This window comes from Nyctereutes procyonoides, unplaced genomic scaffold, assembly GCF_905146905.1.
Source record: "Nyctereutes procyonoides isolate TBG_1078 unplaced genomic scaffold, NYPRO_anot_genome, whole genome shotgun sequence".
Taxonomy (NCBI): Eukaryota; Metazoa; Chordata; class Mammalia; order Carnivora; family Canidae; genus Nyctereutes; species Nyctereutes procyonoides.
The window spans coordinates 62,499,684-62,523,647 of record NW_026575049.1 but is presented as its reverse complement, the minus strand read 5'-3'; the positions used below and the strand labels follow the sequence as shown (position 1 = coordinate 62,523,647).

Sequence of the window (23,964 nt, the reverse complement as noted above, 5' to 3'; positions counted from 1 at the left end):
AAGAGGAAAGGGAGGGCGGCGAGCCGGCCGCGGCGGGGTGTGGGGCGAGCGGCGTGTGTGCGGAGGGAGCGGTGGGAGGGCGGGAGGCGAAGAGAGGGCGGGAGGCGGAGGAATGAGAGCGCGAGGCGTTTCTCGTCGGCTCCTTCGCTCGGGCGGAAAGAGCCGAGCGCAGCCCGAACGCTCTATTAAAATGGCGGCGGCGTCAGCGGCGGCCGCGGCGTCTGGTCGGTGAAGTGACTCTGCTGCTTCTCTCCCCACCCGCCCCCTCCCTCCCTCTCCCCTCCCCCCGTCCTTCCCCCCCTTCCCCGCCGCCGGCGCCTCCGCGCCCCTCCGGCCTGCGCACCTCCCCTCGCCCCCCTCCTCTCCCCCGCCCGCTCCGGGGACCGCCGGCCCCCTCCCCCATACTCCTGCTCTCCGCCCCGTCCCCGCCGCCGCCCGCCCTCGTCGCCTCCCCGCCCCGCCGGCCGGCCGGCCCCCTCCTCCGCCTCTCTCCCCTCCCCCCCGCCGGCCGGGATCAGTCAGTGCGATCCGAAGCGGGGGAGGGGGGGGGCGGCGGCCGAACGATGTGCGAGAACTGCGCAGACCTGGTGGAGGTGTTAAATGAAAGTAAGTAGCCGCGGCGGCGGCGGCCTGTGGGGGGGCAGGGCTGGGGGGCCCCGCGCCGCTCCCCGCGCTGCCGCGGCCTGCGGGAGGCGACGGCCGGGCCGGGCGGCGTGCGGGCCTAGCGCCCCGGGAAGGTGCGCGGTGGCGCGGTCGCCGCGGCGCCTCGGGCCCAGCCCGGCCCGGTTACCTGGGCGCCCGCGGCGGGGCCGCCCCGGAGCTCCGGCCTGGCCGGGCCTGGGCGGCCTCCGCTCTCGGAAAGTTTCCTCATTACAGGTGTCAATTAACGAAGGCGCTAATGAGCCCTGGCGGCGTTCGCCCTGCCGGGAAGGTGAGGGGAGGTGGGTCCGAGGACGCGGCTGTCCTCCGCAGTCCGAACCTTTCGGCCCTCCGGCCGCCCTCTTGGCTTTTTCAGCGTGCTGCCGAGGAGGCCGCTTCTACCTGCTTAATTTTCATTAAACTCCCTGGGAGGAGGTTGGTGGTTTTCCCGTCCCTTGGGGGGGTGTGTGTGGGGGTGTATTAAACCCTTCTGCCAGCCCCGAAATAGATGAAAATGAACTGTAGTAGTCACGGTTGGAACCTTCGTGCCTTTTAAAATAAAAAAAAAAAAAATTTTTTTTTTTTAATTGATGATGTTCCTTCTTAGTGTACCATTCGCCGTTTTAAATGGTAGATTTTTATCAAGGAGGGCACTGTACTACGGATACCATCCCAGGATACTCATGGCCTGTCTCTTGGAATGAAAGACCTTATTTCTTATACTTTTGATTATTAAAGAGCATACACTGATTTTTCTTTCTCTTTTCTTTCTTTTTCTTTTTCTTTTTCTTTTTTTTTTAAGCCAGATTCTTTTATTTCCGACCTTTGTAAGATAGTATTTGAGCCTAAAGAAACAGACTGTATTTGCAACTTAGCTACTTCTGGGCCCAAAGGCCTAGTTGGTTGAGGTGCATTAGATAAAAGATTAATTTACGAAAACTTGATTGTTGAGAAAATGCTCATTTACGAACTGCTTATGCGGGCTTTGTGTTCTGATATTTCCCAAAACTTCCAAACTACTACCCCTTTTTCTAATGCCATTCTTTTAAAACCATGGCTTTGCAAAATGTGTCCTCTTGTTTGTATTTGAATTTTACTTGATCATTGATGTGCTTGAATTTCACTTGAATAACCCAGGGCAATAGTAAAAGTGGAATGGTTCTAGTTTACATTGAACTGTGTGTTTACTTTCTGACAGGTGGAAGCAGGTTTTGCACATATTCAAACTGTACTTTTCAATATTTGTGTTAATTCTAAATTTTCCTTGAATTTTAAGGTAACTTGTATGTATTTTGAGATACTTTTACTTTTGGTGCAGGTGGTTTATGATATGGTGGTTATGTAGGTAAAGTCGTTAGTACTTCAGTAAACTTTTATATCTCATATAAGTTGTGTAATTATGGTTTATTATTAAGTTGGGAAAAGTATATCTTTGCTCTCTAGTATAAGAAAAAACTACTTTAATAATTTTTTGGTGTTTTAAGTTATTTTAAACGTAACTAGGAAAACCAACTTTAAACATAGTATCTAAGAAACTTAAGTTTATTAATCTTTGTTTTCTTTTGAAAAGAGACATGATCAAAGTTCCTATTGAAAATTATTTGGGAAACCACTAAAACTTTGTTTAGAAGCTCTCAAAAATGCAGTGGATTTATGGAAACTTTGTAGAGAATCTTGAAGTACAATTTAGCTTTTATTACTTTAACTATATACAGTTAGTCGAAGCAGGTTCACAGAATTTGGCCATGGAGATGCTCTAAGAAACCTGTCTTAATGAACAAATAAGGATTTTCTATTTCTGTATAAGCCAGTGATCTCTAAAAATACTGAGGATGATTTCTTAGTATTTCCCTTAAAGCTTAGTTTAAAAATTTGCCTCCTAAACACTAATCTCAGAATGATGCTTTTTTTTTAAATTACTTCAGCAATTTTATTGGTAGGTTATACCAAACTATTACAGGCAGATCTCCTCTCCTCTCCTCTCCTCTCCTCTCCTCTCCTCTCCTCTCCTCTCCTCTCCTCTCCTCTCCTCTCCTCTCCTCTCCTCTCCTCTCCTCTCCTCTCCTCTCCTCTCCTCTCCTCTCTTTTCTTTTCTTTTCTTTTCTTTTCTTTTCTTTCTTTCCCTCTCCTGTAGTTTTAAAATTGTTTTCATTTTTCTTCTGTGTAGTTCTGGTATCCCAAACATAAGATGCTTAAGTTTCTTGACAACAGAGGGTATTACTTTATCTCATTATACTAATATTAATCTGTGACTAGGTATAAGCATGATGGTTGGAATTTGATAAAACTTGAGGTAGGTTATAACTCTTTCTGGAAATTTTGCTCAAAATAAGTAAGTCTATACTTTATTCCCCAGAGGTTGTGCAAAGATGAAGATCAACTCATCCTTGATTAGAAAATCAGACTTAAAAGTCCCCAAATAATGTGCTCAGAATTTTTCTCCCAATATGATGCCCTGTAAGAGTTTAATCAAGAGAAGAAATAAAATTATATTTTTGGGTGATGTGTTTCAAGTTGATTTTTGAAAAGGAATTATCAAAAAACACACATCAAAAACCTATTTCTTTCAAATTTACCAACACTGATGAAACTTAAATTTTGTGCTTTAAATGAAAGGGTAGATAGAATGCAGTAGTACTGCTTTATATCTGATATGCACAGAGGTTTTGATAACAGGACTTCAAATGTTTATTTAAAAATCTGGCAGAATGCAATTTAGTTAAAACTTGGTAACAAAAGATTATAGTCTGCTTCTGTCATCAGTTTCTGATGAGAGAATATTACCTTATACTTCTGTTCCAGCTGGCAATCTGAAGCTGTGAACTCTCACCAGGTATACAGACATAGTTTTGCCTGCGATTTAAGGGCCCATTTAAGCCTGTCCAAGGAACCAGGCTAAGAACCCTATAATAAGGACCCCCGTATCGCCTTTTCAAATATAGTCTTTTTTTTTTTTTTCAGGGCTATTTATTTATTTATTCATGATAGTCAGAGAGAGAGAGAGAGAGAGAGAGAGAGAGAGAGAGAGGCAGAGACACAGGCAGAGGGAGAAGCAGGCTCCATGCACCGGGAGCCCGACGTGGGATTCGATCCCGGGTCTCCAGGATCGCGCCCTGGGCCAAAGGCAGGCGCCAAACCGCTGTGCCACCCAGGGATCCCTCAAATATAGTCTTGACAGATATCCTAAAACTTGAAAATTACATTTCGGAGTAATGTTTGGCTGTAGTGTTAGAATAACCAATCTCAGTGCAACATGTTTAAGTTTCTCTTTTCAGTGCTTTATTTTTTAAAAAGGACATCTTAAAGGCTTGGGATGTATTGAGTTAATTTGGCTACTATCAGTTTGTGAGGTTGAACTTAGTTTAGGAATGTATTGAGTTAATTTGGCTGCTATTAGTTTGTGGGTTTGCATTCAGTTTAGGAAATAATTTTAAGTTTATATTGTTTTGCTTATTCTGTTGAATTTGTATATACGCAGCTTTTCTAGCTGTTTTTGTGAACCAGTTCACCCGAGTCCAAAGCATTTCTGGGTGTTGATGAGAAGTTGGAGGTCTGAAGTTACGCTTTGGACTACCACCATAGCTAGCTTAGTAGTAAATTGAGGTCATTATTTGCCTTGATAAAGTAAATTTCTCTGAGAGAAGACTGAAAATGGCTTTAAATGTAGATTTTTATCCTATGGGTGTGTGTAGTGAATTACAGTTTGCCAACTGTAGCATTTAAACAAAGTAGACCAGTTATTTGTCTCTCATTATCCTTGGAGATGGGCAGTAGCAAGTATTGGTATCTAAGTTTTAGAGGTGAAGAAATTGAATCTCAGGAAGGCTAAGTGGTTTGCCAGATAAAGGTCACCTGTCACTTACTTAGCTAGTAGTCCTATCTAAGCTTGAACTCAAGATACTGTGATAGCAGTATTTGCAGAATAATTCTGTTTGCATTATTTTTAAAGCAGAATATTGAGCAGTTTGTGTTGAATACTTTATCAGCTCTTTGAGGTAGGGTAGGTACTGTACTCTATCACCCTCTTCAGATAAGAGAACCAATATTTATGGTTTATATGACTTGGTTAGAGTCCCATGAGTATTTGATGGAGCCAGGATTTGAATAGGACTTAATCTTAGGTCAGGCTAAAAAGGCCATGCTCTTACCAGTTGTACTGTGCTTTGTAAACCTTATGATGATCTGTTTGAACGGTAGACATTATTGTGAGTGTCCTGTTTAATTGACAGAATAAAAAATTAGTATGTATTTTTTTTCTTAAAGATTTTATTCATTCATGAGAGACAGGGAGAGAGAGAGAGAGAGAGAGAGAGGGGCAGAGAAACAGGCAAGGGAGAAGCAGGCTCCATGCAGAGAGCCCGACATGGGACTTGATCCCCGGTCTCCAGGATCAGGCCCTGGGCTGAAGGCGGTGCTAAACCGCTGAGCCACCCAGGCTGCCCCCAAAATTAGTATATTTTTATGTATTTTCACAACTTCAGGCATAATGCCATTGTAATTGTAGTAGGAATTTAAAAGCTTTAAGTAGCTGAATGGAATCTAAGTATTGTTAGCATTGAGCCCTTTAATTAACCATACATTTCTAGAGTCTTTTTGATATTAAGAGTATAGGAACTAAATTCATTAATATTTTTTGGCTGACCTCTAATTCTAAAATTTGAAGTGCTTCTTAAAATTGGAAATCTGATTTTACAGTACAAAGTTCCAAATTATGAACTATTATTTGGTGATCTAGCTAAGTATATATCCTTTTTTTTTTTTTTAAAGATTTTTATTTATTCATGAGAGACACAGAGAAGGATGCTCCATGCAGGGAGCCCAATGTGGGACTTGATCCCGGGACTCCAGGATCACTCCCTGGGCCGAAGGCAGATGCTCAACCGCTGAGCCACCCAGTCGTCCCAGTGTATATCCTCTTAAACCAATTAATATTTGAAGTAGTGTTCATGATTTCTTTTCTAAGATTTTATTTATTCATGAGAGACAGAGAGTGGCAGAGACATAGGCAGAGGAAGAAGCGGGCTCCTCACCCGGAGTCTGATGTGGGACTTGATCCCAGGACCCTGGGATCACGCCCTGCGCTAAAGGCAGACGCGCTCAACTGCTGAGCCACCCAGGCGTCCCTGTTCATGATTTCAATTCGTATATTTTTATAACTTAGAAACCATAAAATACTAAAAACGTGTAGTATGTTATGTAGGTTATCTGCCTTGTCAGTGGTAATTGTTAATTAGCTTTAGCACTATATTCAATAAACATTAATTTTTCTTGTATGTTTAATGATAATACCCATATATCTGATTTAAAACTATTTCTCATGTATTAGTGTGTACTAGTAAGACTTTTTACATTTTCAGAAAGAGAAAGGAACTTTTTCAATAATGGCTTGACCAAGATGTGACAGACCTGAGAAAAATGAGTTGCCTCTCTCTTTTTAAATTTTTCTTAATTATAAACATTGCATATTCTCATTGTAGACAATCTGAAAACTGTAAATCTAATCATCCACTGATGATTCCTGTTGATGCTCTGAAATATTTTTGGTACACATTTACAATTTTTTTTTTAAATTTTATTTGACAGAGTGAGCATGAACTGGAAACAGGGGCAGAGTTGAGAGGGGCACAGAGAAGCAGACTCCCCACTGGGCAGGGAGCCTCACTCTGGGCTCTATCCCAGGACCCTGGGATCATAACTTGAGCTGAGGGCAGATGCTCAATCGACTGAGCCTTCCAGGCACTCACACATTTACATTTTTTTTTTATTTTTTATTTTTTACATTTACATTTTTGAGAATGTGATATATATAGTTTAATATGTAGTTTGTTTTGTTTTGTTTTAAGATTTTATTCATTTATTCATGAGAGACAGAGGAGAGAGGCAGAGACACAGGCAGAGGGAGAAGCAGGCCCCACGCAGGGAGCCGGACGTGGGACTCTCGATCCCGGGTCTCCAGGACCAGGCCCTGGACTGAAGGCAGCGCTAAACTGCTGAGCCACCCGGGCTGCCCATGTAGTTTGTTTTACCCAATGTTTTGTTTGATTGTTTTCCTTATTAACCTGTTTTGAAAATATATTTTTTGTCTGTACGGTAGTTCATTTTGTACAAGACTTAATATTTTCCTATTGTATGTTTGTTTCCAATTCTTACGAATAATGCTGCAAATAAGCAGCCTGTTCATAAATCTTTTATTTACATTACTGTGCTTTTTTAGCTAGGTTTATATAAGTGATCACTGTGTCAAAAATATAAACATCTTTTGTTGTCTACTTGTTCAGAAAGGATATACTGATTTCCATTATTTAAGCATTGTCTGCATAATGTGGGCACTTGTACTGTATATTATCCTTGAAAAAGTGTTATTTTGGTGAAAGTTGTAGTAGCCAGTTACTGGTAAGTTTAAACACTTGTATTTTTATTGGCTATTTGCATTTTTTAATACATTGCCTGTATTTTTTCCTACTTCTCAGGTTTTAATGTTTTATGTGATTACCTTACGAGTTGCTCATTTATTTATTTTTTAAAAGATTTTATTTATTCATTTATTAGACACACACAGAGAAACAGAGAGAGAGGCAGAGACACAGGCAGAGGGAGAAGCAGGCTCCATGCAGGGAGCCCAACATGGGACTGGATCCCTGGACTCCAGGATGATGCCCTGGGCCGAAGGCAGGGCGCTAAACCGCTGAGCCACCCAGGGATCCCTGAGTTGCTCATTTATTAACCATAGCATCTCTTGGTCGTATTCACCACATCCATTTTTTTCATGTCCCCCACACCTTTTTAAATGTAGTCTCTACATCCAGTGTGGGGCCCTGAGATCGAGAGTTGGATACTCTGCTGACTGAGCCAGCTAGGCACCCCTTTCCTGTTTTTCTGTTCTTTTTTGTTTGTTTGTTTTGGTGTTTTTAATTATAGGTCTTTAAAAAATGTTTTTTTATTGTTCAGCTTCTTCTGCAGAGTTGCCTTCTAAAACACGGTATATGATTATCATATGACCTGCTTAAACCATCATAGATCTTCATTGCTTGAAGAATAAAATTCTAACTTCTCTGCCTGACGTATATGATAGCAGAGTTTGGCCCAAACTCCTCTTCCTAGCTTCAAATCCCACTTTTTTGGTGAGGCCTTCTTAACTGTTTCCCAACCTCTCTTGAAATGACTTATATCCTTTAGTTTAGAATATGTACTTTCATTATATAGCCCTTTTTCCTTTTAAAAAAAATTTTTTTTAAAAGGTTTTATTTATTCATGAGAGACACAGAGAGGGAGAGATGTAGAGAAGCTTGTCCCTACAGGGAGCCTGATGTGGAACCTTTTTTTTTTTTTTTTTTTAAGTTAACATTAGCCTTCCTTGCTGGATGATGAGCCCCTTACAGTCAGAGGTCATGTTTTCTTTTCCCAGTCCCTAAAGTAGTGCCTTGTAGAGGATAGGTGAGCATTTTAGGTAATGAAAGGTTTTTGTAGAAGAAAGATGGGATTGTCTAGTTAAATCAGTATTCTTGGGCCTGTAATCAAAAATAACTTGAAAAAGAAAATAACTTGATTATTTTTTAACATAAGCTCTGCACCCAACAAGGAGCTTGAACTCACACCCACAAGGTCAAGAGTTACATGTGCCACTGACAGCCAGCCAGGTGCCCCTAATCAGTAGTGGTTTAGGTATGAATTTCTGGCTGAAGTATGCTGTAGGTGAGGACTGTATCATATCTACTGCTTTTTATTACCTTATTCATGAATTGTTAGGTATATGCTTATGAAAAATACCCTAAGCAACTCTGTTCTAAATTAAGATGCATTGCAAGATTTTTTTTCGGGAAAAAAAAATCAAATAGTATAAAAAATTATAAAGAAAATTAGGAAAAGGGATCCCTGGGTGGCGCAGTGGTTTAGCGCCTGCCTTTGGCCCAGGGCGCGATCCTGGAGACCCAGGATCGAGTCCCACGTCGGGCTCCCGGTGCATGGAGCCTGCTTCTCCCTCTGCCTATGTCTCTGCCTCTCTCTCTCTCTCTCTGTGTGACTATCATAAATAAATAAAAATTAAAAAAAAAACTTTTAAGAAAATTAGGAAAATCTGAAACTGCTTACCAAAGAAATTGTCCATGTTTTAATAAAAACATCTCTTAAGTCATTCCTGGTTTCCTTATCTATAGCTTTCCTAATACATACTATTTTATGTAAAAAGCAAATTACATGCTCTATATTTCTGTATCATTTTTTATTAAGATATAGGCGTCTTTTTATGTTAACATCCACTTTATAATTTTTAATGGCTTCAGTGTAGTCTTCCATTATTTGCTCCTACTGTAACTTAACCAGTCCTCTGTTGATGGGCATTTGGGTTTTTGTTTAAGTCTTTGTGTTATTGTCTGAATATTACCTTGAATATGGTCTGTGAAGTCAGATTGTTGAGTAGCTCATACAGCATGTCTGGAAGGAAATTTGACAGTGTGCTAAAACTTAACAATAGTGCATCAGTATATTGGCTTTATAGTCTTAAAGTTTGACTCCTAGGTCTGTGGGGCTGTTTTAGCAATGTAGCAGTGTACTGGTTCTAAACCACCATGAGAAAATAGGTACTTTTTATTCTGGGTAATTTTGCTTGTCAGACTCATAAACCATATTCCGATTACTGAGAAAGGTTCAGTAACCAATTATGATTGTAGGAATATAGGAGCAAAAACTCAGAATAAATTTAGACTTAAGAAAATGCTAAGACAATAGGGGTTTTGAAGCTGTGTTCAAAGAAAGAGTATCATTAAGGGGTTAGTGGGCCCACTGTTTGATGGAGTGGCATAATACAGCAGTGGTGGTATTGGTCAGAACAAAGTTGTTTTATTCTAATCATACCTTGTTTCTACCCCCCCCCTTTTTTTTTAAAGATTTTATTTATTTATTCATGAGAGACAGAGAGGCAGAGATAATAGGCAGGAGGAGAAGCATGCTCCCTGTGGGAAGCCCGATGCGGGACTCGATCCCAGGACCCAGGGATCATGACCTGAGCCACCTAGGTGCCTGTCTATTTCTCTTTTAAGAGGAGTCGCCAGACATGTAGGATAAAGTCTATATTAAGAGGGAATCTAATCTCTAGATTGGTGAGGAATGGTGAGAGTTTTGTTAGTGGTGTTAAAAGTTAAAATCTCCAGGTCTGGGCAGATTACATCCAGTGAAGGCGATACAGTTTTGGTTGTGTGTGATTGTGAAGCTCTAGCTGAGTTTCCTGGAGAGAAATTGGCAAATATTGTTTTAGGTTATTTTTTCCCCATTATTTTGGGAAATAGAAGAGAAACTTTCCACTACTGAATAATCACTTAGTAGTGAGTGAAATGATGGTAAAAAAATTGGCATGACACTAAGTAACTTAAAACAATGTCATTTTTTTTTTGCCTTAGAAACCAATATGATAAAACATGGAAATTCTATATGTATGACCTATTTTGATTATATCAATGTGATAGAATCTGATGCCATCCTGGTAGAGAAGATGAAATGTATTTTTGTTGTTGTTTTAGAGGGACTTGACTGGTGGCAAGCCACAGGATCTTGGCCTTAATTCTTTCCTCTTCAGGATTTTCAGTAATGATTTTTGGTTTGTAAACAGTTCTTGGAATGTAATTGTTGCTATTTCACGGGAAGTGAAGGGGATTTCAGAACCTTTTTCCTTTTAAAAAATTAATAAATTAATTCACTTTAATTTGTTTTATAAATTGGAGTTGTATGTAAGGTTTCTTTTGGGGAGAACACGGTGTAGCTGCTTTATAAATAATTTTGAAGGGGTGCCTGGGTAGCTCAGATGGTTAAGTGTTTGCCTTTAGCTCAGGTTAGATCTCCAGGACCTGGGATCTAGCCTTGAGTTGGGCTCCCTGCTCAGCAGGGAGTCTGCTTCTCCCTCTCTCCCTGTTTATTCTCTCTCTCTCTCTCTGTCTCTCTCTTTGAGAAGCTTGATGATGGGAGTTGGAAAACTCATGAAAAACTGACAAAGGATCTATGGAGAGATTAATTCTGGTGTAAGTGGATTAGGCAAGGTTTCAAGGAAGATGGAAGATTGAATTGGGCCTTTAACTGCTCGGAATAGTTGTTGGGAATAAGGGAAGTGGAATGGTTTATCACTATTTGTGATGTAGCCACTGCTAGCCTCATTCCCTTGCTTTGTGCTTTCTCTCAGGGATGTTACTTGCTGCCATGATGAGCCTTTATGCATGCCTGGTATTTATCACCTTACTATGCCTTCAAGTCTCAACCTAAATGTTACTTTTTCAGAAAGGCCTTTCTTGAACATCCAATGTAAAGTATTTCTGATTTTTTTTTTAAGTTTTTACTTACTTACTTACTTTATTTATTTATTTATTCATTCATTCATTCATTCATTCATTCTCCACACCCAGTATGGGGCTCAAATTTGTGATCCAGGGATCAAAAGTTGCATGCTCCTCTGACTGAGTCAGCCAAGTGCCCCTAAAGTAATTCTGGTTCTTATCCTTTGTAGCATTTTCTACAGTTTAGAGTTAGGTATTTTTGTTGTTTTATGTTTTTGAATTTTATAAGACAAATTCTGTGGTTGCGACTATTCACTCTTTCTTTTTTTATGGGTCTTTTTTTTTCTTTTAAATATTTTTATTTATTCATGAGAGAGAGAGAGAGGAAGGAGGAGACATAGGCAGAGGGAGAAGCAGGCTCCCTGTGGGGAGCCCCATGTGGGACTCAATTCCAGGACCCTGGGATCATGACCTGAACCAAGGCAGATGCTCAACCACTGAGCCACCCAGGCGTCCCTATTAACGAAGTTTCATAGTGCCTGCACATACAAGGATCAATACTTACTTTTGCACATACTTTAACAATACTTATTGTTAAAATGCTGAAAAATCTTAAGATTGCTGGAGGTTGGTAATGGAATGGAAATCAAGGGTAGGCTGGATGTGTGGTAGTTTTTCCTGCTTTCTGAATCTACTTGGATATTTCACATTCTGTCAGTCCTTTAGTGACAGCCTGCTTACCACCCCCAGTCATAAAAAGGTACTTCACTGATTAAAAAAAAAAAAAAAAAAAACAAAAACCCTAATTTTGTTGTCAAGATGTATGTTTATTTTTTAATTTCTGAATATCCCTTGATATTTACACCCATGGGTTAAAAATGGAAGATTGGTAATTACCTTTTGAACCAGATAGGACTTTGTTGTAAGGATCAGAAAGAAAAGAACTTCTTTGGTGGAAAAAAGGATTTTTCCCCTTAAGCTATAAATAAGCAGTTCAGGTGTGTGCTATCTTTGGGTGTGGTCTACTCCTTATCTGTGGATTCATAACATTATCAAGACTTCTTTTTGGCTTGCTCTCTGTGCTTCCTTGGTTTGACCTCAGTTTGGCTCTTCTCATGGTAGCAGAAATGGCTACTTCACCATCTGTATACCACTGTTTGAAAATCATGTTTTTGTTTTTAAATTATTTATTCATAAGAGACACAGCGGGAGAGGCAGAGACATAGGCAGAGGGAGAAGCAGGCTGACTCCATGCAGGGAGCCCGATGTGGGACTCGATCCCAATCCCGGGACTCCGGGATCACGCCCTGAGCTGAAGGCAGGTGCTTAACTGCTGAGCCACCCAGGCGTCCCGAAAATCGTGTATATAGTATACAGAGGAGGGGCACCTGGGTCGCTTAGTGTTTGAGCATCTGCCTTTGGCTCAGGTCATAATCCCGGATCCTAGGATGGAGTCCTGCATCAGGCTTCCCTCAGGGAGCCTGCTTCTCTTTCTGCCTGTGTCTCTGCCACTGTGTGTCTCTCATGAATAAATAATTAAAATAATTTTATTTAAATAATTAAAATCTTAAAAAATACAGAGGAAAAGAGAATCTCTTCTGAAACCTGTATTTGATGGCAAATGGCATTTCATATATCATTGGCTTACATGTTTTTGGACTTACTCATGAATAGAGCTCTGAGTGGATGGGCTTTGGTTGGCTTAAACTAATCATAACTCATTTTTGAAACTGATCCCACTCAAACCTCATAGCTAAAAAAAAATTTCCCCCCAAAATTTGGTATGTTGTGAGTGTGAAGAAGGTAAGATTGTTTCTGGGCAGCAAACATGTGCATATCTAATACGTTATGCTGTATTGAAAGCTTAATATGAGTGCTCGGAGGGAAGCAAGGAGGTGGCAGCGGCAGCGGCAGCGGGCGGCGGCGGCCAGGTTGCTTTTGAGGGGAGGCCAAGATGATGGGCTCGAACGAGTTCAACCTGAACCAGCGCCCGAGGACAGCATCTCCTCCGTGAAGTTCAGCCCCAACACCTCCCAGTTCCTGCTGGTCTCCTCCTGGGATATATCAGTGTGCCTCTATGATGTGCCAGCCAACTCCATGCGGCTTAAGTACTAGCACACCAGCGCCGTACTGGACTGCTCCTTCTGTGATCCAACACATGCTTGGAGTGGGGGATTAGACCATCAATTGAAAATGCATGATTTGAACACTGATCAAGAAAATCTTGTTGGAACCCACGCGATGCCCCTATCAGATGTGTTGAATACTGTCCAGAAGTGAATGTGATGGTGACAGGGAGTTGGGATCAGAAAGATAAATTGTGGGATCCCAGAACTCCTTGTAATGCAGGGACCTTCTCTCAGCCTGAAAATGTGTGTACCCTCTCAGTGTCTGGAGACCAGCTGATTGTGGGCACTGCAGGCTGCAGTCTTGGTGTGGGACTTACGGAACATGGGCAATGTGCAGCAGCGCCGCGAGTCCAGACTGAAGTACCAGACTCGCTGCATACGAGCATTTCCAAACAAGCAGGGTTTATGTTTTAAGCTCTATCGAGGGCCGAGTGGCATTTGAGTACTTGGACCCAAGCCCTGAGGTACAGAAGAAGCATGCCTTCAAGTGTCACAGACTAAAGGAGAACAGTATTGAGCAGATTTACCCTGTCAATGCCATTTCCTTTCACAACATCCACGATATGTTTGCCACAGGTGGCTCTGATGGATCTGTAAACATTTGGGATCCATTTAACAAAAAGCGACTGTGCCAGTTCTATCAGTACCCCACCAGCATTGCGTCCCTTGCCTTCAGTAATGATGGGACCACGCTTGCAATAGCATCGTCGTATATGTATGAAATGGATGACATGGAACATCCTGAAGATGGAATTTTCATTTGCCAAGTGACAGACGCAGAAACAAAACCCAAGTCACCATGTACTTGGCAGGATTTCATTTACTTACGTGCCATGTTGATGATGATAAAACAGTTCGTATTCCCCGCCCCCCCAAAAAAAGAAAGCTTAATATATTTTTTGTGGTTTTATAACTTTGACAATCAATGATTAGTTCTCATCCACATTGATCTGTCTATAGATTTCTGAAAGTGATGACATGTACATAGGTAACCAATAGATAGGATTTGTTTTGTGAATTTTTATGTTTTCTGGACATCTGTATGTGGATATGGTATGGGACATTCGTTATTGCTTTGGCCTGGAAAGCTTTGTTGATACTGGTATCAGTGTTGACATCTAGAGTTCTCTTCTCTGGCAAACTTCTAGGTCTCTGGGTGCCCAGGAGTCACACTTGTTGAAGCCCTCACGGTGAATGTACTTGTGAATGTTAATAAGTGTGTTCTGTAGTGACTCTTGTTGATGGCAGAATGGCCCTCCTCTCCACCCTTCTTTGTGGGGAGGCTTTCTGCTGGGCCCAAGTTGGAAAGTTGAAAATCCTTTCTTTTTCTTTCTTTCTTTCTTTTTCTTTTCTTTTCTTTTTTTTTAAGATTTTATTTATTTATTCATGATAGTCACAGAGAGAGAGAGAGAGAGAGAGAGAGAGAGGCAGAGACATAGGCAGAGAGAGAGAGAGAGAGAGAGAGAGAGAGAGAGAGAGAGAGGGAGGGAGGGAGGCAGAGACATAGGCAGAGGGAGAAGCAGGCTCTATGCACCAGAAGCCTGATGTGGGATTCAATCCCGGGTCTCCAGGATCGCGCCCTGGGCCAAAGGCAGGTGCTAAACCGCTGCGCCACCCAGGGATCCCTTTTTAAACTATTTCTTATTCTACATACTGAGTACGTTATTTGAAAAAAGTAAGTCTTCACTATTTTTTTTTTTACCATCACTGTTGATATATATATATTCAACATAAAAAATACATTAAATGTTTAACTTGGTTAAGCGTTGTGCTGAAGACTGTAGTAGATATAGAAATAAATTTAGATGTCTATCTCCTCTTAAGGAAAGTTGGAGTCCAATAAGGATGAGGCAGTAGGATGGTAATTGATTGATGTCTGGAATGTGATAGACCTGAGTTAAAATGCTATTCCTCTCATTTATTAAATCTCTGGCTTTGGTTAAGTTCCTTAACCTCATAATGACTTCTTCCTTATTTGGAAATGAGGATGATACTTAATCCTCACAAAATCTCTATCAAATGTAATTAAGGTAGTAAGATAATGCACATAAACACCTAACAAAGTACCAGCATAAGATAAACTGTGTGTGTGTGAGAGAGAGTTACTAACCGACATGAGTTATTTCAGTTAAGTTTTGTGGTAATAGTAAACATAGTATGACTTTTTTTTTTTTTTTGATATTTTATTTATTCATGAGAGACACAGGGAGAGAGGCAGAGACACAGGCAGACAGAGAAGCAGGCTCCATGCAGGGAGCCCAACGTGGAACTTGATCTCAGGTCTCCAAGATTACACCCTGGGCCGAAGGCAGACGCTTAACTGCTGGGCCACCTGGGTGCCCCTGGTATGACTTTCTTGAAACTTCACAAAATATTGTCTCTGGTTTATTTTTTTTTTAATTAAATATTTATTCATGAGAGACAACAGAAAGAGGAAGACACATAGGCAGAGGGAGAAGCAGGCTCCCTCTGGGGGGAGCCTGATGTGGGTCTCCATCCAAGGACCCCAGGATCACCACCTGAGCCAAAGGCAGATGCTCAACCCCTGAGGCACTTAGGTGCCCTGTCTCTGGTTTATTTTCTTATATTTCTCCAGGACCTTGCTCTTTTAAGCTGTCTCTTTTTTCCTCCAGTGTCTTAAGTTCTCCTGAAGCTTCTGAAATCTGGCTTCTGCTGTTGCCTAAAAACTATATTGTCACAGGTTACCAGTGGCTGCCTTTTACCAAGCAAATGGGGAGTTTTTTTCCCCTATAATTTTCACATTGGTCAGTGCATTCCCTTTGTTTCACGTATTGTTTGGTGCTTATGGTTGTGATGTATATGATTGTTGTAGGAAGTTTTAAAAAACTAGTATACATCAATAAAACATTCATAATTACTTTGTTAAAATTCTGGTATATCATTCTAGCTATTCTGTGACTATATGAAATTGAGGTTTTTTTTTTCAATGATTTTATTTATTCATGAGAGGCAGAGAGAGAGGCAGAGAAAGAGGTAGAGGAAGAAACAAGCTCTATGCACGGAGCCCAATGTGGGATTCGATCCTGGGACCACGCCCTGAGCCAAAGGGAGACACTCAACTGCTGAGCTACCCAGGTGTCCCTAAAATTGAGTTATGTATACTGTTTCCTTTTTTTATTTTTATTTTTTTTTAATGACAATGAGTTTTTTTTTTAATTTTTTATTTATTTATGATAGTCACACACAGAGAGAGAGGCAGAGACATAGGCAGAGGGAGAAGCAGGCTCCATGCACCGGGAGCCCGATGTGGGATTCGATCCCGGGTCTCCAGGATCGCGCCCTGGGCCAAAGGCAGGCGCCAAACCGCTGCGCCACCCAGGGATCCCTGTTTCCTTTTTTTTAAATGGTCATTTTCTCATATCCTTCTAAGAATGGAATTTAATGGCAGCCTACTTCTAGTTTTTGCATATAACATGTATTTAACTAGTGTTTTCCTGTTTAAAAACAAAACAAAACAAACCCCAAAACCAAAAAGCAAAAAAGCAATGAAACTGTCCTTGAGTATAGAAATCCAGATCATGTTCTAGGTCAAAAGGTAAAAAATTTTAAGGCTTCTGATTGCTAAAAACCTTGAAAGGTTATACTAATGTATACCCTGTCAGTAGTATTTGAGAATGCTTGTTTTTTTGCATTAAATATTCTATTTTAAAAAATCCATATAATGGGGGAAAAACAGAGTTGCTATCCCAAACTATTTGGTTTCTGCAAGAGTTTGGATATTGAGGATATTTGCATTATTTGTATTGTGACATATTTGGTTCCTGAGTGAGTCGTCTGTTACTTAGAAAGGCTTTTCTCTGAGATCAGGTATTTGATTAAATTTTTTCTAGCTTTTTAATGGATTTGTTGAATTTTTAATCTGTCTGGAATTTATTTTGATCTAAATTAAGTGAGATCTGACTTTATCTTTTCCAAATAATACTCAGTGGTCTTAGCATCTTCTTTTTCCCAGTGATTTGAAATGCCACTTTTGCTTGCTTGCTTGCTTTATTTATTTATTTACTTACTTACTTACTTACTTACTTACTTACTTACTTACCGTTCCTGGAAGTACTGCAATACCAGGTCAATGCGTGGAGTGGACAGAGCAAGCTCCTATTCCATCTCCCTGCTCCAAAAATCCATTTAATATATTGTCCTCTGATAGAGGACGTATCAGATATTAAACTGATAAGAACAGATACTACACTTGATCTTAGCCAAAAGGCTGAGAAGCGATTGTTTTACTTATTTATTTTTAAAGGTTTATTTATTTTAGAGAGGGGGAGAGAGATAGCGCCCTGCAAATAAGAGCTTGCATGTGAGCAAGATGGGGAGGATGGAGAGGGAGGGAGGGGGAGGGAGGAAGAGAATCTCTACCACACTGCCCCACAGAGCATGGAGCTTGATGGGGGGGGCTAGACCTCATGACCCTAAGATCATGACTTGGGCTGAAATAGAGTCAGATGCTTAATTGACTGAGCCACTCAGCCTCCCCAACTGTACATCTTAATTCACTGTATTCACAATTATGCAACCATCATCATAGTCAATTTTATTTATTTTAATTTTATTTATTTTTAAAAAGATTTTATTTATTCATGAGAGACAGAGAGAGAGAGAGAGGGGCACAGACACAGGCAGAGGGAGAAGCAGGCTCCCTGCAGGGAGCGGGACGTGGGACTCCATCCTGGGACTCCAGGATCACACCCTGGGCTGAAGGTGCCGCTAAACCGCTGAGCCACCTGGGCTGCCCCATCATAGTCCATTTTAAAATACTTTTGTCACCTCAAAAGGAAACTCCATACCCTTTAACTGTGACTCTAAATCCTCCATCCATAGCAACAATCTATTTTCTCTGTGTAGTTGTCTATTTCAAATATTTCATGTAAATGGAATCATAATATATTGTCTTTTGTGACTGACTTCTTTCACCTAGCACATTTTCAAGATTCATTCATGCTGGAGCACAAAGGGGTACCTCATTCCTTTTTATGGCTGAATAATATTTCATTTTATGGTTATAACACATTTTTATCCATTAATCAGTTGACAGATTTGGGTTCTTTTAACATTATGAATAATGCTTCCTTGAACATTTGTTTAAAAAGTTTTTCTGAAAAAAAAAAAGTTTTTCTGTAGTCTATGTTTTCATTTCTGTCAAGTCTGTGTCTAGGACTGGAATCATTAGGTCAGCTAGTAATTGCATTTAACTTTTTCAAAAACTGTGAGATTGTTTTTTAAATTGCTGTACCATTTTATATTCCATTTATTTATTCATTCATTCTTTTCTTTAAAGGTTTTATTTATTAGTGCGAGAGTGCATAAATGGAGGGGCAGAGGGAGAGGGAGAAGCAGACTTTTTGCTGAGCAGGGAGCCCAATGTGGGGCTCAATCCCAGTACCCCAGGATCATGACCTGGGCCAAAGGCAGGTGCTCCTTTAGATTCCCTTTAGCAGTGTATGAGGGTTTCATACATCGTCACCAACACTGGTTGGTTGGTTTTCAGATCATTATTTGTTTCTTTGGTGGGATTTTTTTTTTTTTTTTTTTTTTTTTTTTTTTTTACAGCTGGAATATGGAGGCAAACACTTGATATTTTGACTATTCTAGCCATCTTAGTGGGTATAAAGTGGTATCTCATTGTGGTTTTATTTTTGGGGAAATTTCCCTTCAGATCCTTCACTCACTTTTTAATTGCGGTGTTTGTCTTTTTATTATTTGTATGAGCTTTTTTATATATTCTAGGCATAAGTCCCTTATTAGAGAGGATTTGCAAATATTTTCTCCCATATTGTGAATTATCTTTTCACTTTCTCAGTAGTGTCTTTTGGAGCACAAAATATATATATATTTTTAATTTATTTATTAGTGGGACGCCTGGGTGCCTCAGTGGTTGAGCGTCTGCCTTCAGCTTGGGGCGTGATCTGGGAGTTCCAGCTCGAGTCCCACATTGGGCTTCCTGCTTGGAGTCTGCTTCTTGTCCCTCTGTCTATGTCTCTGCTTCTCTCTCTGTGTCTCTCGTGAATAAATGAATAAAATCTTTAAAAAAATTTATTTATTGGAGAGTGCTCGTGCGCACGAGAGACAGCACAGGGGGAGGGGCAAAGGAGAGGGGAGCTAGAGAATCTCAAGTAGACTCCATGTGGAGCATGGTTCAATCTCATCTTGCATGAGGCTGTCCAGTTGTTGTAGCACCATTTGTAGAAAAGACATTCTCCACTGACTGGTCTTGGCATCTCTGTTGAAAATCAGTTGACCACAGATATGTATTCTGGACTCTTCTGGACTCTAAATTCTGTCCTATTAATTTTATATCTGTCCTTTTGCCAGTACTACACGATCTTGATTAGCTTTGTAGTAAGATTTGAAATTGGAAAGTGTGAACCTTCTTTTTCAAAATTATCTTGGCTTTTTTTTTTTAACGTTTGCATTGTTCATTGTCAGTGTATAGAGATAAGCTGATTGTGTGTGTGTGTGTGTGTGTGTGTGTGTATTGGTATTTTGCAACCTTTTAAAACTGGTTTATTAATTTTCTTTTATGGATTCTTTAGATTTTTCTCAGGATTTATACAAGATCATGTGTGTGAATGGAGACTGTTGTACTTCCCTCTTTTCAAACAGGATATCTTTTATTTCATATATTGCTTTATTAAATCATTACCTTCATTTGGCTCCATCATTGGTTCTTAGAGTGTTATCTCTGGACCCTTGAGGGTCTAATGGAGCCTTTGAAGGGAGTCTGAGGGGTTAAGACATTATTTGCCTTTTGGTTGATATTTTCACTGATAGCTCAAAGGCATGATAGATAAAACTGTTGGCTGCATTGCAGGAAATAACGCTGTGGTGATGTAGAAAATGGTTGGAGTTCAGAGCCAATGGCCAAGAAAAAATTGAGAATAATAAAAGGTGGTTTTATTAAAGCTGCGGGGTCAGGACCCTGGTCAGAAAGAGCTGCACTGGGGGTGTGAGGAGTGGCTGATGATATACTTTCAAGGTGGGGGAGGGGTTAGGGATAGCCTTAGTCTCTTTTTTTTTTTTTAAATTTTTATTTATTTATGATAGTCACAGAGAGAGAGAGAGGCAGAGACACAGGCAGAGTGAGAAGCAGGCTCCATGCACCGGGAGCCTGACATGGGATTCGATCCCAGGTCTCCAGGATCGCGCCCCTGGCCAAAGGCAGGCGCTAAACCGCTGCGCCACCCAGGGATCCCTAGCCTTAGTCTCTTAAGGAATTTTGGAAGCAAGGTTTCCAGGACCTTGAGGGGGCTAGGTATTTTTAATAAAACCTTAGTTGTGAGACCCTTCAGATGTATATGGGTGGGTCATATGCTTGGAGGATGATTGCCAGCATGCATCTTGGGGGGTACAGAAGTTTCCAAAGGAATTTTTATATGTTAAAGAAGACTTAGAAGATTTTGGGGGTGGGGGAAGAGGGATGTCGGGATAATGTTAAGCTAAGATTACCTTTTGCCAGTAGCAAAGTGTTAGCATCGTGGCAGCTGAGTTCCTAGAGGAATGTCACTTTGCCTATTTCAAGGACTTGTCAGTGGGCTGTGAATAGTAAGGAAAATCTTTTGCCTTTGCTTCCCACATTAGTGGCACTGAGTAGTTAACATAGTCTTCACCGCCAAGCATTAGCTCTTTGGCAAGTGATGTCCTTGATGAAGCAATGAAAATCTTATTAAATCTCAGCGCTTGTGTACATGTCTTCATGTGTATGTACTGTGATGAAATGAGAAGTACATGTAAAACATTTCTCCTTCACACTGCCGTGTAAGATGGTTGTCTTAAGGAAGTGTGATCATATGATTGAGTTTTAAGCTGAACAAGCTGCTCTTTTTCCTGAAAAATGATTTTAATTTGAAAGAATGATTGACTCAAAGGTTATCCAGATTTGGGTATTTGGCAGACATTTTCTGGAATGAATGAAGCAAAGCATATCATTTCAAAGAAGACAGTGTTAGTTGCCAGAGATAAAATTGAGCTTTCAAGAAAAGATTATAATTTTGGAAAAATTGTACCTGTCACTTTGAGTTTGACAGCTACCCAGTACTTAGTTTTGAGGAGATTGAGGGGAATATTAATGATGTAATTTTTTGATACTCTGTGAAGAAATATGTCAACATAACTTAGTGATCCAGTATTTTCTGTAACACCACTGCGTGATGTTACAAAAACATTTATGGGCTGATCTATTCAGAGAGTGAGATAGATCGATGGATTTTAATGTATCAGTACTGACACAGTTTTAGATTTCATATTGCAGTGTAATCTTTAAGAAATTAACAGTCATTGAGTTTTGGTGTAATATCAAAGAAGAATATCCAAAATTATCTGTTAAAGCTACTAAAATACTTCTAATTCCATTTTCAGATTTTTTTTAAGGATAGACTTCATCTACTTAAAACAGTATATGGCAACAGAAGCCAGAAGCAGTTAATGAGAATACAGCTGTTTTCTATTAAGCCTAAAGAGGTTTTTAAAAATTTAGAAACTTGTCATCAAGCCACTAATTTTTTAATAACCAAAAATCGGCAATGAATTGTTTATAAACTTAACACGATAAATATTGAAAGATAAAAATCGTGTAAACATAATCTCTTTGAAGTCTTTGGTTTCTGAGCATGTAAAAGGAGTTCTAAAAACAAAGTTTTGGGGGCGCCTGGGTGGCTCAGTGTTTGAGCCTTTGACTTGGGTCCCCTTTCCCAGGGTCCTGGGATGGAGTCCTGCGTTGGGTTTCCTGCAGGGGAGCCTGCTTCTCCCTCTGCTTCTCTAATAAATAAATAAAAACAAAAACAAAACAAAAAGTTTCAGAACTGCTGGGCTGCCTATTGAAATTTTCTTTCTTTTTTTTTTTCATATTGAAATTTTCTACCTGACTCTGGGTTGCATTATTCTAATCCTTTAAGTGTGGAGATTACCTAAGGTTTAGTCTTTTGCTATGTATTTTCGGAAGAAGTTTGAAGTAAGGATTCAATCTACTAGTACTATCCTCTTTTAGACAATTCTGAGTGTGTTCCTAATCCTGATTAATTTTCCACGCATCAGTTCAATATCTTTAATTTCATGCTGGTCATTTCTACTTAAGTATCTTCCTTTGTTTTCGAATTTCTTTTTTTTTAATAAATTAATTTTTATTGGTGTTCAATTTACCAACATACAGAATAACACCCAGTGCTCATCCCGCCAAGTGTCCCCCTCAGCGCCCGTCACCCATTCACCCCCCACCCCCCACCCTCCTCCCCTTCCACCACCCCTAGTTCGCCTCCCAGAGTTAGGAGTCTTTATGCTCTGTCTCCCTTTCTGATACTTCCCACACACTCCTTCTCCCTTCCCTTATATTCCCTTTCACTATTATTCATATTCCCCAAATGAATGAGAACATACACTGTTTGTCCTTCTCCGATTGACTTACTTCACTCAGCTGTTTTCGAATTTCAACAAAAGTGAAACTGAATCCTTCATCTTGTTCTCATATTTATCTTGTTTGCTTCTTTACCAGAACCTTTCTTAATTATGTGAGTTTCTCACACTGCAATCTGTTTTAGTACCTTACTACTTTTCAGACTTTAGAATAGTGCCTCTGGAAATTTAATGTACATATGAATCACCTGGAGATTTTCTTTAAAATGCAGATTCCAACTTTGGCGGTTTGGAATTTTGCCTGAAATTTCTTCATCCTAACAAACTTCCAGATGATGCTGATGCTCTTGGTCCTTGGGATGCACCTTGAGTAGCAAAGCCGTAGAATACTTTCAATTTCACTTAAACTACTCCTGTCTTTTATAATGCTGTTGTAGTGTGTTTTAATTAATTGATTAGATTTTAAAAATTAAGACCTTATTAATTTATAAGGTCAGTATTCATTTAGATTTACCCTTTTTGTTGCTTTTCATTCTTTATTTCATCATTGGGCTTTTATCTGGGATCATTTTTCTTTTAGCATTTCTTTTGGTGTGGTTTTGCTGTTGATGATTTTTCCCTATTTTGCTTGTCTTCTAAAATGAAGGTCAATGATTACATTTTCATACAAGCAAACACTGAAATGGGTTATTAAATTACAGATTGGCAGTTACTATTGCTTCTCTCATTGAGCCCCCCCCCCGCCCCCCCCCCGTTTAAATTTTTTCTTCTGGGAAGTCAGCCCTCAGTTTTGCTTCCTTGAAGGTAAGTTTCTGTTTGATTGATTGATTTAAATATTTTTCTTTTTGTCTTAGGTCTTAAGGTTTTAGCAGTTTTACTCGGCATGTCTATATCTGTTTTTGTATTTGCTTGGAATTTATTCTTGATTTTGGTTTGAATTACTAACAATTAGTTTCAGAAGTATGTAGCCATTATCTCTTCAGATAGAGATCCTGCCTCATGCTTTCATCGTCTTTTGGGCCTCCATTTACATAAATGGTATGCTTTTCACCATCTTCCTTTCTCTTGATCTCTTCTGTATTTTCCATCCTTTTGTCATTTTGTTAAATGTATACACCCACGTAAGCACTACCAGAATTGAATATTTCTGCCAATCCACCATTCTTGTAACTGGTGATGTGCTTTTCTCTCCCCAGCTTTATTGAGGTGTAATTGACATATAACATTGTATAAGTTTACAGTGTATGATGTGATGGTTTGATAATATGCATACATTGCAAAATGATGACCACATTAAACATCCATCACCTCACATAATTCTCTCTCTCTCTTTTTTTTTTTTTTTTGGCTTTGGCAGCAGGGACATATGAGATTTAATCTTAGTAACTTACACACATATAGTTTATAATACAGTATTATAAATTGTTTATTTTATTTTTTTTTAGTAATCTTTACACCCAGTGTGGGGCTTGAACTCATGACCTTGAGATCAAGAGTTGCATATTCTGAGCCAGCCAGATGCCCCATATAATGCGGTGTTATTGATCATGGTTATCACGCTACCACCTGCTTAT

The 23,964-nt window shown here is 39.9% G+C and overlaps 1 protein-coding gene, 1 non-coding gene and 1 pseudogene across 3 annotated transcripts in view; 2 read left to right on the top strand and 1 right to left on the bottom strand.

Annotated features, from left to right (window-relative positions):
- The first annotated feature begins 438 nt into the window (after positions 1 to 438).
- Positions 439 to 23,964, top strand: part of USP34 (ubiquitin specific peptidase 34) — a 248,230-nt gene continuing 224,704 nt past the window's right edge. The window contains exon 1 of one of the 2 annotated variants that reach the window (XM_055329090.1): positions 439 to 606. In XM_055329090.1, coding sequence (XP_055185065.1) covers positions 564 to 606 — 43 coding nt within the window. In that variant the 5' untranslated portion in view covers positions 439 to 563. The remainder of the gene's footprint in view (positions 607 to 23,964) is intronic. The other variant, XM_055329092.1, reaches the window with a different exon arrangement.
- On the top strand, positions 12,850 to 23,602 carry LOC129511544 (mitotic checkpoint protein BUB3-like; annotated as a pseudogene).
- LOC129512244 (U2 spliceosomal RNA) lies at positions 17,074 to 17,264 on the bottom strand. Its single transcript, XR_008664988.1, has one exon. It is a non-coding gene; the product is annotated as a U2 spliceosomal RNA (small nuclear RNA).